This window comes from Poecile atricapillus, chromosome 7 (assembly GCF_030490865.1).
Source record: "Poecile atricapillus isolate bPoeAtr1 chromosome 7, bPoeAtr1.hap1, whole genome shotgun sequence".
Taxonomy (NCBI): Eukaryota; Metazoa; Chordata; class Aves; order Passeriformes; family Paridae; genus Poecile; species Poecile atricapillus.
Window position 1 is genome coordinate 24,357,974 of NC_081255.1, and position 15,357 is coordinate 24,373,330.

The 15,357-nt window shown below is 43.0% G+C and overlaps 1 protein-coding gene across 6 annotated transcripts in view; it reads left to right on the plus strand.

Annotated features, from left to right (window-relative positions):
- The window catches only part of RNF220 (ring finger protein 220), a 219,629-nt gene that overhangs the window by 173,711 nt on the left and 30,561 nt on the right, over positions 1-15,357 (plus strand). For all 6 annotated transcript variants that reach the window (XM_058842397.1, XM_058842398.1, XM_058842395.1 and 3 more), the window contains one exon: positions 14,816-14,912. In XM_058842397.1, coding sequence (XP_058698380.1) covers positions 14,816-14,912 — 97 coding nt within the window. The remainder of the gene's footprint in view (positions 1-14,815; positions 14,913-15,357) is intronic.

Below are 15,357 nucleotides of genomic sequence, written 5' to 3' on the forward strand. Positions count from 1 at the left end.
GGGTTATAGCAGAGCAGATGATCAGGAACAAAGAGTTGAATGAGCAGCTTCTTTGGGCTTTAAAGGACTCCCAGTGAAGCCCACGCTATTGCATGCTGTGTCAGTAGCCTAACTTTTTTGTGACTGCGTGGAGAGCTGTGCAGGACTCCACGCAGAGGCCTGATGAGACCATGCAGGATCTTAGACTATGTTTATGTAGCATAGACACTACAGCCTGTAGCAGGGAAGCATGGGATGTCTATATGCCTCTGTTGTGGTTGTCACAGCTAATCCTGATTAGCAAAAGCCGTTCAGTTAATTTCTTCCCCTTTTTTGTGCATGAGTGGTTTCTTCCTTCAACCTCACCAAATACCTGCATTTGAGGAGAGCATGATCTTCCACTTCTTTTGGTGGACATCGTGCTGTCTTCACCTGGTAAATGTTCCCAGCTGTTTTTGAGTTAACTCACTGAAGTGTGATCTGAACCTTCCATATTGCCTTGGTTGCATGGAGACACGCTTTCAAATGAGGCTTCAGGTGGACAAAATGCATGTAATTGATGTGGTTAGGCTGGGTAAATGTAAAGTACTTGCACTTTGTTGCATTTTCTTCATTATTTTAAGGAATTCTATAATGTGTTACTTGTTACTGTATCAATCATCTGCTTTCCTCCACCAGAAGTTAGACAGGTTATAGCATCAGTCAGTGCTGTAACCTCTGCCAGATGGCTACACACACGAACAGATACTTGTGCAGTTCATTTATACTTAGAGATGGCGTTGCTTCCATCATGAACAGGTCCATCTCTTCGTTTCTTTTGGAGATTTTTGTTAGACCTTCAGGAGTTGCATGGACAGATCCAGAAAAAAGTTGGGAAGTCTAGGAGGAAAGCAGACTACAACTACATGCAGTTCTAAAACCCTCCATAATCACCCTGCTGACAAGACTTTTGGGTTAGACTTCTTCCCTTGGTGGTAGTGGATGAAAGGTGTCTGTAGATCAGCTCATAAGCACAGGAATACCCTGTAGTATTTGTAGTGAGAAACATTCTCCCTGTGCAGTGTTTTGTGGCAGAACTACTGATGAAGAAGGGACTCCTGATACCTGAGCAGGTGGCAGGTCTCTAGCACCTGGCCTTTCTCCTCTGGTGCATGCCTTTGCTGGCAGCTAGATTCAGCAGCTGCCATGCTTCTCTAGAGAAGTGTCCTCTTCCCTAAGCAGGGGAATTTTTTCCTAATAACTTTCTACCTAGTATTTTGGGCTAACCAGACAATATGTACAGGGTACCTACCTGCTCTGCAAGAAGTTGTAAAATTTGGAAAGCCAAAGCAAAGCTGGGGTGATCTCCTACAGCTGGCTGATTGCATTTATTTTTAAATTAAGTTACACTTTTTCACGCTCTCTTTTTGTGGCTCTCCTATTGTCTTTGACTGCTGCATTCATGGGTCTCCATCACTCAGGACTGTTGTGTGCACTCCCAGGTAACCTTAAGGTGACTGTCTTTCTTCTTTCTCTGCCAGTGTTGGCTCTTGCCAGACAGAATTCTTAATTTACAGCCCTGAAGCACAGCACAACGTTTTGTAGATGCTTTCTAATGCTTAAAACTGCTTTGTCTGGAGTTGGCAAGGCCCTCATTAACCCCTGTCACCTGAGGCTTTGCATTTGGCTCTGTTCCTTTTGCTGAGAAGTAGCAGTGATGTGGAAATCAAATGTCTTTTATAATGCCAGACAGCTTTTGCCAGGCTACAGGGATGTCACCAATGTCTAAAGAGATGACATGGGGAAATACATAAAACCAGAGGGGAAAATAGATGGCCATGTGTCTCATTAATTTTGGTTTTAATGGTGTGTTGCTTTGAGGAGATGTCACAGCTGGGTGAAGGGGGAGCAGGACACTGTGGCCAGTGTGTGTTGCATGTAAGTCCGTTGGGGCAGCATTACAGCAGTGTCTCAAACTTAACACAGATCCTGGCTTCTTTTTATCATTTTTGGTTAGTGGACAAGGTTCGTATCACTCTCAACATGACAAAAATTATTTGCTGATTAGATTAAAAATCTTGACAGATTCTCAGTTGGAGTAAGATTGAGAGACCTTGGGTTTTTTCTTCTTAAGAACAGAAACATCAGGGAAATGAACGGCACTGTTTGGATTTTCTGGAAGATGGTCTAAAACATAGAAGCTGAAACTCTCACTTATAAAGTTCCTAGGATTTCTGCTTCCAAAGCACTTGCAGGGAAAACTTGCTCTTCTAACCTTGAGGGGCTGTCTTAGAAGCTGGGAATTCTTTGTCTTCTCTACGGGTGTTACAGCTGCAAGCCCCCAGTCAGGTCTAGTGCAGCAGAGCCAAAGCACACCCTACTTGGGTGCCACAGCTTGGCATACCTGAGGCAGCAGGTGGAAAGAACAGGCTGTGGCAGCAAGTACGAATATGACCTGAGAAGTGCAGGGATCAGTGTGTTGTCTCTGAAGCTGTTTGGTTTGATGAAGGATTTCAGTCAGGAAATGTTTAGTACTTCTAGCTGTCCTCCTGACTTCTTAAAGCATCATTTGCTATCATGCAGTTTGCATTCCAAAACTGGAAGGATGCAGGGTGTAAATGAAGATTGTTGGCAATTATATAGGGTTTGGAACCACTTTGTTTAAGCAGAGGTCCTGCTTGAAGTAGGGGTTTGTAGGAGAATTTGTGGTTCTCTTTGTGGGTAGGTATGGAAAAATGCCAGCATGAAATACCAAACTGCATTTAAATCAAGCTTATAGTTCAAAGTGTAAAACCATGCAGATAAAATAATCAAATATTCCCCTGCCTCAGTACAGTGTCATGAGACTAAAATTTCTCTTGAAATACCTGAACATTCAGTAACTATCTCTCCCCATGTCTCTGAATCATCTCTCTCTGAAGCTCTTTGTTGCAGGGGATTATTTCATGCCATCTTTAATGAGTTTCTGTGTTTAGGATGCCAACAAGGCTTCTCAAGTGAAAGCGTCAAGTGGCTTCCTCTCTGATGTGGGGTTTGTTGGTTTTTTTTAATGCTCAACATATTTGTAGCAATTCTTCTATTCCAGTCCAGAATGGATGCACGTTACCCTCGGTGTTTACACTGTAAGGTTATCCCTTTAAAGAATTCCTAAGGGAAGTTCAAAAGGTTTTTTTTTTCTTTGAAAGATTCAGTGTCTCTTTTTGTGTGTATGTTTCTTACTTGAAAGAAGGGAAGGGAGGGGGGGAAGTGGAAAAAAAGTGCTTTATCTGAAAAGAATCACATCAGCTTCACACTGATAGAAGCTGCTGTCATCTCTTAAACGGCTTAGCACAGTCAAAAGGCAAGAGGACTTAAAACAGTGTCTTACACAGGGATCGATGGGTGGAACACATAACTCGTAACTGCAAAAAAAAAAGCAGCTCGGGGGGAGAGATAACGGTAATGATTGCATTGAGGGAAGCTTGAGGGAGGCTTGTTCTTTGTAACACAGCTTCAAAGGTGTCTGGACTGGTGCCTAAGCAAACTCCTGTGAAGTTGCTGCCTCTGTAGGTCTAAGGAAGGCGGGGGGGTGGGGGATGCTTGCACCCTTCTGTTTCTTAACAGATGGGACAAAGATTAGTAAATGCCAGGTTAGCGGTTCCCTTCTGCTGCCTCAGATTTGAGGAGAGGATTTTGTCACTTGGTCTCTTCCCGTCCATTCCGGGAGGCAGCTTGCCCGGGAGAGGGGATGGAGGAGAGCACGGCTGGGGCTGTTGGGGAGCTGGGTGTTGGGCGGGATGTCAGTTTATCGATCGCACCTCAGTCAGGAGAGCTGCGGGCGCAGTGCTCTGAGCACGAGCGGCAGCGTGCTTAATGTGATTGAAAGGCAGTTAAAATGGCGGTGACCTTTTCAGGGGGAATTAGATTGCCTGCCAAGAGTGGTTAGAGGGAGTGATAACGCCAGCTTGAGGAAGCTGTCCAGTCTGCTTCAAAGGGAGAGAGACAGGGAAAGCAAGCTGGCAGCAAGTACCATTTAAAGCACGAACCATGCGGTCTGATAGAACAGAGATTGCTGTCCTCTTTAGATATGAAAGAATTGAAGAATTGTAGCTAAGTTCTCTCCACCTGCCCCGTCCTCCTCTTCTCCCCTCTAGCTCCCCAACCAAAAAGCCTTCCTCTCAGTGCAATAGCAAGCTAGTCACCACTGCTCTTCTAGTTTCTTTTGCTTCAGCAGATCAGTTGCATCAAAAATAACAGAGGAGAGAAAGACTTTGAAAATGTTAAAATGGCAAGCAGGGCATTTTCAGGGAAGGATACTTTCTAAGAAAGATCAACATGACAAGGATCTGTCTGATAGATTGTGATACTCTTGAAGAAGGAGAAACACACAGGGATTGCTTAACTCTGAAGTTTCTCTTTATTTTTCTGGTATTTCTTTTTATTTCTCCATGTTGCCCTTCTTCCAAGCTAGCAAAGGGCGTGGATCTATTTGCTAATGTCTTACCAAGGGAAAAGAACAGCACAACTGAGTGTATGCATAGAGGGACTTGGTAAAGCCTTTATAAGCTGTAACAAACTACAGTTATCCTTGGATGTCCATTTGCATTGGATCTCATGTCGTGTACAATTAGGGCAGCTGCCTGGAAAGTGGGACTGTATTAAAATGTTTAAAAGTTTCTAGCAAATGGCTGCAGTCCTCCCACTACCAGCTTTCTATCAACACAAAATCAAGACCTGCTTCAGTTTGAGCAGCAAGTGTGTAGGCCAGCCTTTGTCCAGTGTGGGTTGGTTATTCCAGAAATAGCATTGGGGCAGTAGCTATATGCTCCTCCAGTTTGTTCTCCTTCTAAGTCCATGCAGCATTAGAATCATTCTTTCATGTACAAGGTCCTGACTTGAGAATCTAAATAGATACTTTTTAGTTCTCTTACCTTAACAACAGGTTTTTGTGATTACAGTGACTGCTTGGGTCTGGTAACTGCATGGCAGAAAGCTTCAAACAGAGAAGGAAAATTCACTTGTGCTTCTCTGTGCAATTTCATGAAAATGGACCTCTGCAACAAAACTCTTAAAATCTGTGTTTGACATGTATGTGGAAACTGAAGCATGGAGAAGCATCTTCTCTAGGGTTATAAAGATAGTAGCAGAGCTGGCAACAAACCTTATAAGTCTTGCTTTAGAATCTTACTTAGTAGCCAGCTGTGCCCTCTTTTTCAGGTAAAATATAATGAGACATACAGGAAAGTTTCAAGAGGCAAGGAGACTTCCTTTTTTTCCATGTCAGGAGATTCAGGCTGCATTTAAGGTTATACTGGTAAGAGGGTATAAACTGATGTATTCAAATGCAGCAAAAGCATGGAGAGCTGAACAGTAAATGCGTGACTTCTCTTAAGAAACACTGTTGGAAATAGAAGATGTCACTGGCATATTTAGGCCTTTTGGAAGAGTGCTCTATTAACTAGAATCCTCTTTGCTACTGCTGTGTAGATGAGCCAGAATTCATTCCTTTTACCCTGCAGGCTGAAGCAAACTTCAGCTTGGATGCAAGAGCACAGGGAATCTTTGCTGAAATGAAATTCTTTATCTTCAGTACTCTGTTCAGTGCATTTCTCTGCCATGTTTCCAGTATCAGTGTCTCTGTAAGGTGAATGTGTCTGTACATCTGAGCATCTTTCCCAGCTTCTCAATCTGTGAATTTTATCCTTCCTATGTTTGGGTTGCTACCTTCTGCTGGTCACTTCCACCTGTTGTAAGCTTCCAAGAGGGCAAGATGTATAAATTTCGTGTTTCTCAAGTGTTTAGTCTGTGCCTCATGCCCCTTATAGTGGGCTGCTGAGCTCCAGAGCACTTATATCCCTTACCTCAGCCTTTCTGTAGAAGTGGTAATCCTGGTAATCCCTCCATTGCAAGAGCATAGTAATTTGGACTGGTCTGATGGAGTAGGCCAACCACCTCTTAACATTTGCACCTCTCATTTGAAAGCAAATACTTGCCCATAAGGTAATGCTTGATCTAAAAATGCTAACAAAGTCTGTTTGCATAGTGTTAGATACAGTAATCACATGGGCTGCACCTGATTATTTCTCTGTAGTTTGTGTCCGCATATAGAATTTGACGGATTCTCTGGTTAATAAATATCTCTTAAGTATTGTCATGTATATTAATATCATAAGTTGGCTAGACAGATCTCTAAAGAGCCAGAAAAGCAGATTAGAATAGTATGTGATTTAAGAAGAAAAAACCTCCTGCCTTACATACAAAACACAGCATAACCTGCCATGTAATTGATGCCCAGTGTCATGTGTGTTTGAAGTTTACATAATTCTTCAAGGAACACCATTTTGTTCATTTTGGAACACAAAGTAATCAATAGGACTTAGCAAAGTAAAAAGCATTTTAACTGGGAAAAAATAAATTGATGAGGGTAGCCATTAAAGTTTCTTATTGCTGATTGTACATTTTTGTTAACTTGAATGCATACAAAAATATAAGCATCTAACTTTTATGCTCAAACTGCTAGAATGCATTAGCTGAAAGGAACACAATTAACTAAACCTTGATGGTTGATTTATGTAACACCAACAGCCACTCTAAATAGGAAAAATTTTCTGCAGGAAGAAGTGGAATTCTCTCCATTTTACGGTATTATGTGTTGTAGTTGGGAGATGAAAATGGACATCTGTCAATCCCTTCTTAGAAGAAGGATGTGGGGAAAAAAACAGAAAATGAAGTTGTAACACCATGAAAATTAGCAGGGGAAGTAAGGGAGCAGGTAGAGCACCTGAAACTACTCAATTTTTTGAAGTAGACAGGGTTTCAGTTGACAGTTCATTTAAACTTCAGGTTTTGTAGATCTCAGACATTAGTTGCTCTGCAGTCCAGTTTTCTACTGGTCTGCTAGCTGTGGTTTTGAAAATCCCAGGCTTTAAGATAGTAATCTGATAAATTTTTAATTTTTTTCCCTCAAGGGTCTGCAATTTTCCTAGAACTGCAACCTACTTCTTGGACACTCAGGTCAAACTTGAGCTTTAAGCACACAATAGTTGATTGACGTGATTTTAATAGCATTTTAGAATACAGTTGTTAAGTCAGGGGCAGTGAGATGTTTCTAAAGGAAAAAGGGAGCACAGGTCTCAATGGCTCTAAACAGCTCCTGTCTCCGCGTGTCGTCTCCTACACGCGGCGGTGAAACGCATTATCGAGTAGTGCCCGGAAAGTGGCTAACTGCGTTTGACACACGCCAACTCCCTGCCTCCACACTGGATAATTGCATTGTCAACTGTTCAGCAAAGTGGCAGGTGACACTGCAGCCGGATTGATTGTCCTGCTATGGAGGCTCCCAAGACTGTCAGCCACCCAATCGATAGAGTTTACACAAGACACTGTGACTGCATCTGTAACTAATTTCAGTTTGAACCTCGCAAGATGCGGCTGTCCCTGTTTCCTGGCCTCTCTTCTTTGCTTGCATCTTCTCCCTGGACGAGGAAGTTGTTTTTCCATGAAAGCCTGGTTTTATTTCTTGTTTTGGAGCTGGAAGGGAAGAAATCAATGGTGTGTTTTGTGGTTTCAGAGTTGAGGGCATTGCAGCACATGGCTAACTAGCAGCTCCAGTTTTGCAATCAATAGACTGATCAATTGATTAAATTAGCACTGATTTTTCTTTCTTCTTTCCAACCTAGAAAAGAATTAGTTTGGGAGGAACAGCACATGTGTTTGGCCTATGAAATTTAGCCCTTGGTTTTCCAGTCCTTGGTTGTCTTTCCCCCATGAATACAATCTCTGTGCTCATCATTATTTAAAGCAAACTGCATTGAGCCCCGCCACTGGCAGCAGCCCACTGTAAGCCAGGGTGTCACTTTCAGCTGTTCACCAGCCTTGCTGCTTCATGCTCGGCTGCCTTAGAAAAGTCATCCTCCGAGCTCTGCTGTGCTGCTTTATTATTGGCAAAGTTGCGACATTCCTGTGATCCCTGTCAGTGGTGCTTATTGATCCAGTGATGTGAATCTGCTTAGTGATTCAAGATTACTTTAATTCTCCCTCTTCCTTTTTTGTTTGTTTCCACCCTCTCCCCAGGGGAACAAAAGCTTTCAGATCCACCTTTCTCTAACTGTAGAAAATGAGCTGTAGCTGCAGAGAGACCATGGCTGTTGCTGCTGTTTTGTACTTCAGCTCCAGGTTTTGAAGAGCAGCATTTGAGATAGACATGAGGCTCTTCTCACCTTCTTGTATCACATCAGTACGAGGCTCTACGAGGCAGCAATGAATTGCCAAACTAGATGAGACCTTTGGTCTGGTCCGAGTGTGTTTTCCCCTCTGCAGCCATAGTCTGTACCTGATGGGTTACAGGAAGCATAAAAGACATCTCTGGAATACTCCTCAATGCTGCAAGGGGTGGGGAAGCCTCTTCCTGAGCCTTGCAGCAGCTGGCTCTTACCCTGTACAGGAGTGCTTGCCTGCCCTTTGTTCAGCATGCTGCTGCAAAATTATGGTAATGGTCATAAAATTATATGGCCCCTTTCCTTAAAGGCAGCTGTTTCTGTGATCTGTTAGCAAAGATCCCTGTAAGCATCCACACTGGTAAGAAGTCAGGTCTCTGACAGCCCATTTGTGCCTCTGTGGGAGCTAATAGACAGCATCAGATGGATGCATCTGCTGTTTCAGGTGTGTGCTGTAACAGCACAGTTGGGTGTCAGTTTTCCAGGTAAATCACTGTTTAGCTTTAAATGGTTCTGACTCCAGAGAAACAAAACCCTTGTTTCGTAAGCAGCTTTTCTTGGCTTCTAAATTTAATTTTTTTTTCTGCAACAGGCTGGGAACATCACCAGAACTATTCTATCCCTGTTGCTTCTAAGAAAAAGTGGGGGAACAATTTCTCTGTTGAAAAATAAGGCTGGGGAGGCATTATGGATCTGTAGAAAGACCTGTGTTCAACATGGCCTCATCTTTGCCTTCCTCTTGTTTTCAAGAATTTTTAGTGGCTATCTCTGTCTTCCCAGATGTCTCTTACAATAAAATGGCATCCATGCCACCTTGTCCTCTTAGTACTAGTTTGGGATACTTCAGCAGAAGATGAAATAAACCCAGTTTAGAGCCATTCTTGGAAGTATGTGTGGCCTGGACGTGAGTCTGCATAAACTGCTTTTATTGCCTTCATTGTTTTTACTCTTCAAGAAGCCAATAAATGACATTTCAATAAGAAAATAGAGTGAACGTGCTGGAAAGGAAGGTTGTTCAGAAGGGGGTCACTGTAAGGAGCGTAATTAGCAAAGGCTGCAATTCTGGAGATTTATAGGAGGCTTTTCTTCTTCTTTCCTGAGCACATGTATACTACCTGCAAACAGAATGAATGCTGCTTCCCAGACAAAATAGGCGCCAGTAGAGATCTATGCCTCTGAGATGGATTTTAATTTAGACACATTTTTGGAATTTACACAAAATTTGGGATTTCTAGAATATTTCCAGTATAGATTTCACACACACACTCCCATTCCTTGTCCAAACTGGAGAAATATTAGTCATCCAGATGAGTTTGATCCTCTGCATGAGCAATATCTAGTAGCTGCATTCACAGTGGTGGTGCAAATAATACTGACATCATGGTTCTCTTCCCTGTCTTTCTTTGGCGTGATAATTAAATATAAACATATAATTAAATATATACAGAACAGCTGGTCATCAAAACTGATCTGTCTAGGTAGCAGTTGAGGGGCAGAGGTGGGGCACAGTAGCTCTGTGCTTTCCTACCTGTGCTCATGAAATTAGGCTGGGGTTGTTTTGGTGTGCAGTGGTCTGGTTGTGTTACCATTATACCCCTAAGACTGCCAGTCCCCATGTGAGCTCGTGCCTGTGCAGGAGCCAGCAGAGCTGTCAGCACCTGAAGCAGCATATGTTGTCACTTGGACCATCTGCTGCTGAGTGTGATGAAGAAAAGGAGGGACTTGAATGTGAAGTCTTTTTATCTGTTCCGTGAGTCTGCTTATATATCATGTTAATAACTCTTGAACTTAACCTGGGCCACCATTCACCAAACAGTTGTTCAGGTGACCACTCATCAGGAGGACTGCACAAAGGAAGTGAGATTTGAGAAGCTGTGCAGACGTCAGAGAGGATGCTTAGGCATAGGGGACAACTTAAGAGAAAGAAAAGTGCTATGATACCTTACAAGACGGGGAAGGAAAGGATTTCTGGTGAGATTTATCTATTATTAATAGGTACACGGAACGAATGGGAAGTGTTTTCACCTTCAAGCTCAGCTGATTACTGTAGCCTGCCGGTGCTTGAACATGGCAGTAGTTAAGAGGCATGCAGATTTTTCCTGCTTTTCTGACCACTGAGTCAGTTTTTCAGAAACACTGTTGCTTGTGTAGAGTACCTAAATTTTTCAGAAAGTAACTAGAATTGGTGCTCAGGCAGACTGCTCTGAGACCAGCCCAAGCAAAGAAAGCTGTGTACACAGTGCTGTGTAAGTGATGTTGATAGGTACATTCTGATTGATGGGCGAGTTTGTCTCCCAAACTGTCACAGGGTTTATAGAGGTGCCACTCAATACCAGTGCTGGAATTGCTTGTCAGAGCACCTGGCTACAAGAGCAATGGGGATTGGAGACAGAGCTGTAACTTTGTTTTTTCTCTGCTTAATGGCCCCAGCTTCTGACCTGCCTGTTCACTCCTGTTTGTCTGGTCCTTAAGGAGGCAGCTGGGATTAAGACTGTCAGAGAATGGTACTGCTTTAGCATCAGGAGGCTAATTGTATTTGGGCTGGCAGCATATGACAAGGGGTTGCCTCCTACCAAATGCACAGCAAGAGCAAAAAATTCTCAACAAGGTCTGGGAAGGGTATAGGAGAGTCTGCACTGGGTTTGTTCTTTTTTTCATCTAAAAGCAGCATTTTTAAATTCATATGTGGAATTACATTCCTCAGGCCTTGAGTGACTCCTAAGAGTAACAGCTGCTTCTGTGAATAACAGATCAGTCTCTTATGGATTCTTAGGTCAAACTCACAAGTTAACATTCAGTTGTTGGATTTCACTTTGTTAACACGTGGGAATAAAGTTCTGGTCCAGAGCATTGACCTCTGGGTAACACACTGGCTTTAGAGGTCTTCTCTAGGCAGTGTTGCTGGTGGCTGTGAATTATTGTGTGACCTTCTGAAGCAGAGCCTTGCTGGAGGAACCCTTCACTGTTCTCAGTGCACGCTACTGAATTGCAGATCACCCGAATGGAGTTGGTAGGGGGTCTTCTGGAAGCTCCTGTCCTCTGCACTCCATTTCACGTTTTCCTTTCTCCAGGATGGCAGTGTACACCACCAGCAGGAGCTGGAAGTTGTGAGCCCTCTTTACATTTGGGCTGAGTTAGTGAGAAGCAGGTGTGATCCTTTTGGGCCTTCCTTGCATTTAGTGGTCTTCTTAATCCATTTATAACAGCACTTGTCCAGAAATCTGGTTTGAATGAGCCTGAGATGAATGAATAATGTCAAGCAGTTCAGACGTCAAATATTTGAACAGCTGCGTGGGTGTTTTCACTGGCTTTGTGCATGGAAGCAACCCCAGGAAGTTAGACAAGGAGGGTCAGGTTGAAATTGTGGCACCAGACCTGATCTCACTGGAACTGGCCTCAAAATCCATCCCTGCTGCAGAATGAAAAGGTATTACAGGATGCCAATTGCAAACTGTTTGTTCCCCAGGTGATGCTGGGCCAAGCTTCGCATCGCATTTTTTCGTGTTTTGTTGTGTGCAGGAGCAGTAGTGAGATTTATAGAGATTATTGATTTGCATCAGAAACATATTTTGTGGCTTTTGTTTTTCCTTTTTATTTAAAGCAGCTTCTGAAGTCCTAAAACTGATAGCACAACTTATATTCAGAGTATTTTTTGGATTCATGGAGGTTACTTCGTTTAGTATACAGTTTCTAAATCATTGGTTTTTTGCCATGTTGCAGTAGACTCCACTTGGTCACATAAAAAATTCTGTATAAAGTGAAAACCAGAGTTGGATCACCTGATTGTACCTTCCTTCAGGTGTCCGTCTGGGAGTCCTTGTTTGATCAGAAAAGAAAATTTACCTTTCCCTTGCCCCTCATTTTAACCTATGAACTTCTCTGCAGTGTCGTCCTCTCTGTCTGAAAGGCTCTCTCAGATCATCCCAGTGTGTATTTGCCATCCTAACACATACTGTCCAAACTCTGCCCTTGTACACTCCCTGTTTAGGAAGTGTAGTAGTCTGCTGGCAGTGCAGCTAGGCAGTAGAGCTATATTCAGCCAAAGCTCTGGAATATTTTCCTTCCAGACTTAAAAGGGATTTTCTTAAATACAAAGGTCTTGAGAGCAAGGACACAAGGATTCTGAAGTCAAGGTGCCTTAATATTTGTAAACTGTATTGCAGTAAGATCTTCTCATCTTAAGCTCTAGCCATAAACCACCAGTTTGCTTGAGTCACTTGGAAACAAAATTGATGGAAAGGTGCATGTCTGCTGTGTGCTTGGCATCCTTGCAGAGGATAGTAACATGGGGGGTGGTCCCACTTATGTCCACTCATTTGGCCACCTTCCCCCCCACCAAGGCACTTGCTCTGAGTATTCATTGTCTGGCTAATGTTCAGATCACCTCCTGGGACTGGCCAAGTCACAGCTCCAGCTTTGCATGATTTGTGTCTCCCACAGCTACAAGAAAAATGAAGACCTGTGTGTCCAAAGTTTATGGCCTTTGAGAAGTGATGGGCTAAAGTAATGCCAGGTGCAGGGGATGGTGTTACTGCAGGTTAAATGCCATACCTATAAATTACCACCCCATCGCCCACTCTTGACTTTTAAAGCAGCTTTGAAAGACTATCCAGCTTTTTTGACAGGTCTCTCTTACCCCTCTAAATCTTCTCCCAAACATTGGGATGAACTGAATGAGTCAAGATTTACTAGATGAGCCATTGCAGCAAGAGGAGGCAGCTTATGACACGTGTTGGCTGGCAGTGTGCAGCCAGTATGTATATTCAGAAACACTCTGAAAGGGGTCTGCTGGAAAAGGGCTGCCCCAGTGGCACCACAGGGCTGACCTGCAGCCATGGCTCCCACAGTACCTGGCACAGATGTGGGTGCTGCATTGTTGGTGCTAGTTGTGTTACCTCTGCTAAAAATGAAGGCTGGCAATTACTTTGAAGTAAAAGGTAGTTTATGCTTCTAGGGAAAGGTTAGTCTTAAAATCATTGTCATGCTACAGTTGTCACTCGTTAAGGACCTTCTTGATATTCAGGGAAGAGAAATATCAAATCCATATAAACAAATTTTATTGGGGGCTTAATGAATCAGTGAGAGCACCCATTCCTAGAGAGCGACAGTAAAGAGCTGTGTCTGCATAGTATCCTTGGAAATGAGACCTTTACTTTGCCCTGCTGTCTGCACAGATGCAGACCATTAGAAATACAGTTCACTCTTCTGGGCTTATGTGAAATGTGCTGGTGAGAACCCAGTGGGATGAACAGACTCAGACATCTGAAGGCCTGAAAAGTCTGTCCTAATGTTTTGGAATGTCCTCATTCTTCAGACATGCATATAATATTCAGTGCTTCTACAATAATTTTAGCCTGTATTCTGCATTTTGAACCACAATCACAGTACAGGAATGTAGTCCTTTTGGGGCATTGGTGCGAGGCCAAGGTGACATCTACCTTACTCTTTCAATCCGTGAAGTTGGGACGTGTTCCTTGGTCTACCACTGACCTAGGTCACCAGCCCTCTGGATGTGCCAGGTCCTGCAGGCTCCAGCAGGTACCTCTGTCTGAGCCAGGTGTCCAGCTCTGGACAGGGGTGTTAAGTGAAGGAGCGTACTGGAGGCAGCTGCAGTGAGTACATTTCTGTCTGCATAGCTAATGTACCCAAACAGCTTGGATCTGTTGCACAATTGAACACAAATGGGAACCTTGCAACCAACACCCCAGGGTTCAGGAGGTCTCCTTAATATCCAGTCTTACAGGAGAGAGCATATTCAGTGTTAGCTCTCATGAAAAGTAAATATGCCTTCTGTAGTTTCTCTTCTATTAATAAACCCTGGGCAGAAAATACCATGTGAAGGTTCATCTTTGTAGGTGTTTGTGCAGATTAAATTGAAAGAAGCCTGGTTGCAGTTTACAAAATGCTTGGGACCAAAGTAAATATATATTGTTAGAAAGTGGGAATTGATGCATAGTCAGCCTCAGGTGGAACTCTAAGTGGTTGCTTTTTGCTGGAGTTGGGGCTGGATGTGTGCCTGACCCACCTGTGCTGGAAGAGCCGAACTCTTGATGAGTTGCATTGCAGTTTGGTCATATGAGTGCTTGTAAGGAGCTGTTAATGACAGAAGTCTGATTTTTTTCTCCTCTTGTAGAAACAGGTTTGCTGTTCTTAAATGTTTTAAATTTTAAAAATCTAAGCCATGACTAAATGTATTTTAAAATGGAAAAGATGTTTCTAATTGTATTTTAGCCTCTGCCTGCCCTCTGCATCAGAATTAAGAAGTTATTCGGAATGTCCTTGTGGCCTTCTCTTACCTGCTAGGAGTGTGAATTTTGCATTAACAATTTCTGTGAAAAATAAGTCTTTCCTATTTAGCTTCATTGCTTTTTCTACCTTTGAGAGAGACCCTTACAGTGAGTTCAATTCTAAAATAATTCATGTGGAGAGCTAAAAGCCAAGAATGTTCCATTTTCAGTGTTGGGGGCATTTAGAGCATAAAATCTAGGAAATTAGAGCATTTCTGTGAATGTTCTTGTGCAGTCTTTGCAGAGGGCAACTTTTATGAGACTGTTAAGAGTAAAGGACAGCCTGCAAACTTGTGCTGTAGCACCTTTCTTGGGAGATCTCATACACTTCATTTCCAATTCAGATGCTCATCCATGTGTTTTATTTTCTTTCAGGTTCTGGGTTTATCATGTGCAGCGGGAAAGAGAATCCAGACAGCGACGCTGACCTGGATGTGGATGGAGACGACACACTTGAATACGGGAAACCACAGTATCGTTTTTGAAAGGCTCTTATTGAGAGGGAACCTAGAGGTGCATCTTCCCTGGGAAATGGTGGATAATCAGTGTCCAGCCCTACTGGAAGTGACACAGCCTTCTTCAGTTACCATGTTATTTGAACTAGGAGGGGTTCCCCATTACACCCTTTGAGATCCTGCTGTTGATACAGCACTACTTCCAATCTGCTTGAAGTCTATAGGAGACATTGCAAAGGATTAGTTAGAGTTTCTCTATTCTGTTTTGTGAACAGTCTGTTTCCTCCATCTGGGTTTGTTCTATATTGATAGCTTTTCCTACTTCATGGGTAGGAATTGAGTTTATTTTCCACAAGACACCCTTTTGTTTTCGAGGCGTTTGTGCAGTAAGCAGTATTCACCTTCCACTCAGAGAGGTTTGATTTTTTCTTTTCCTTTTCATTAGACAGTTCATAGGCAGAA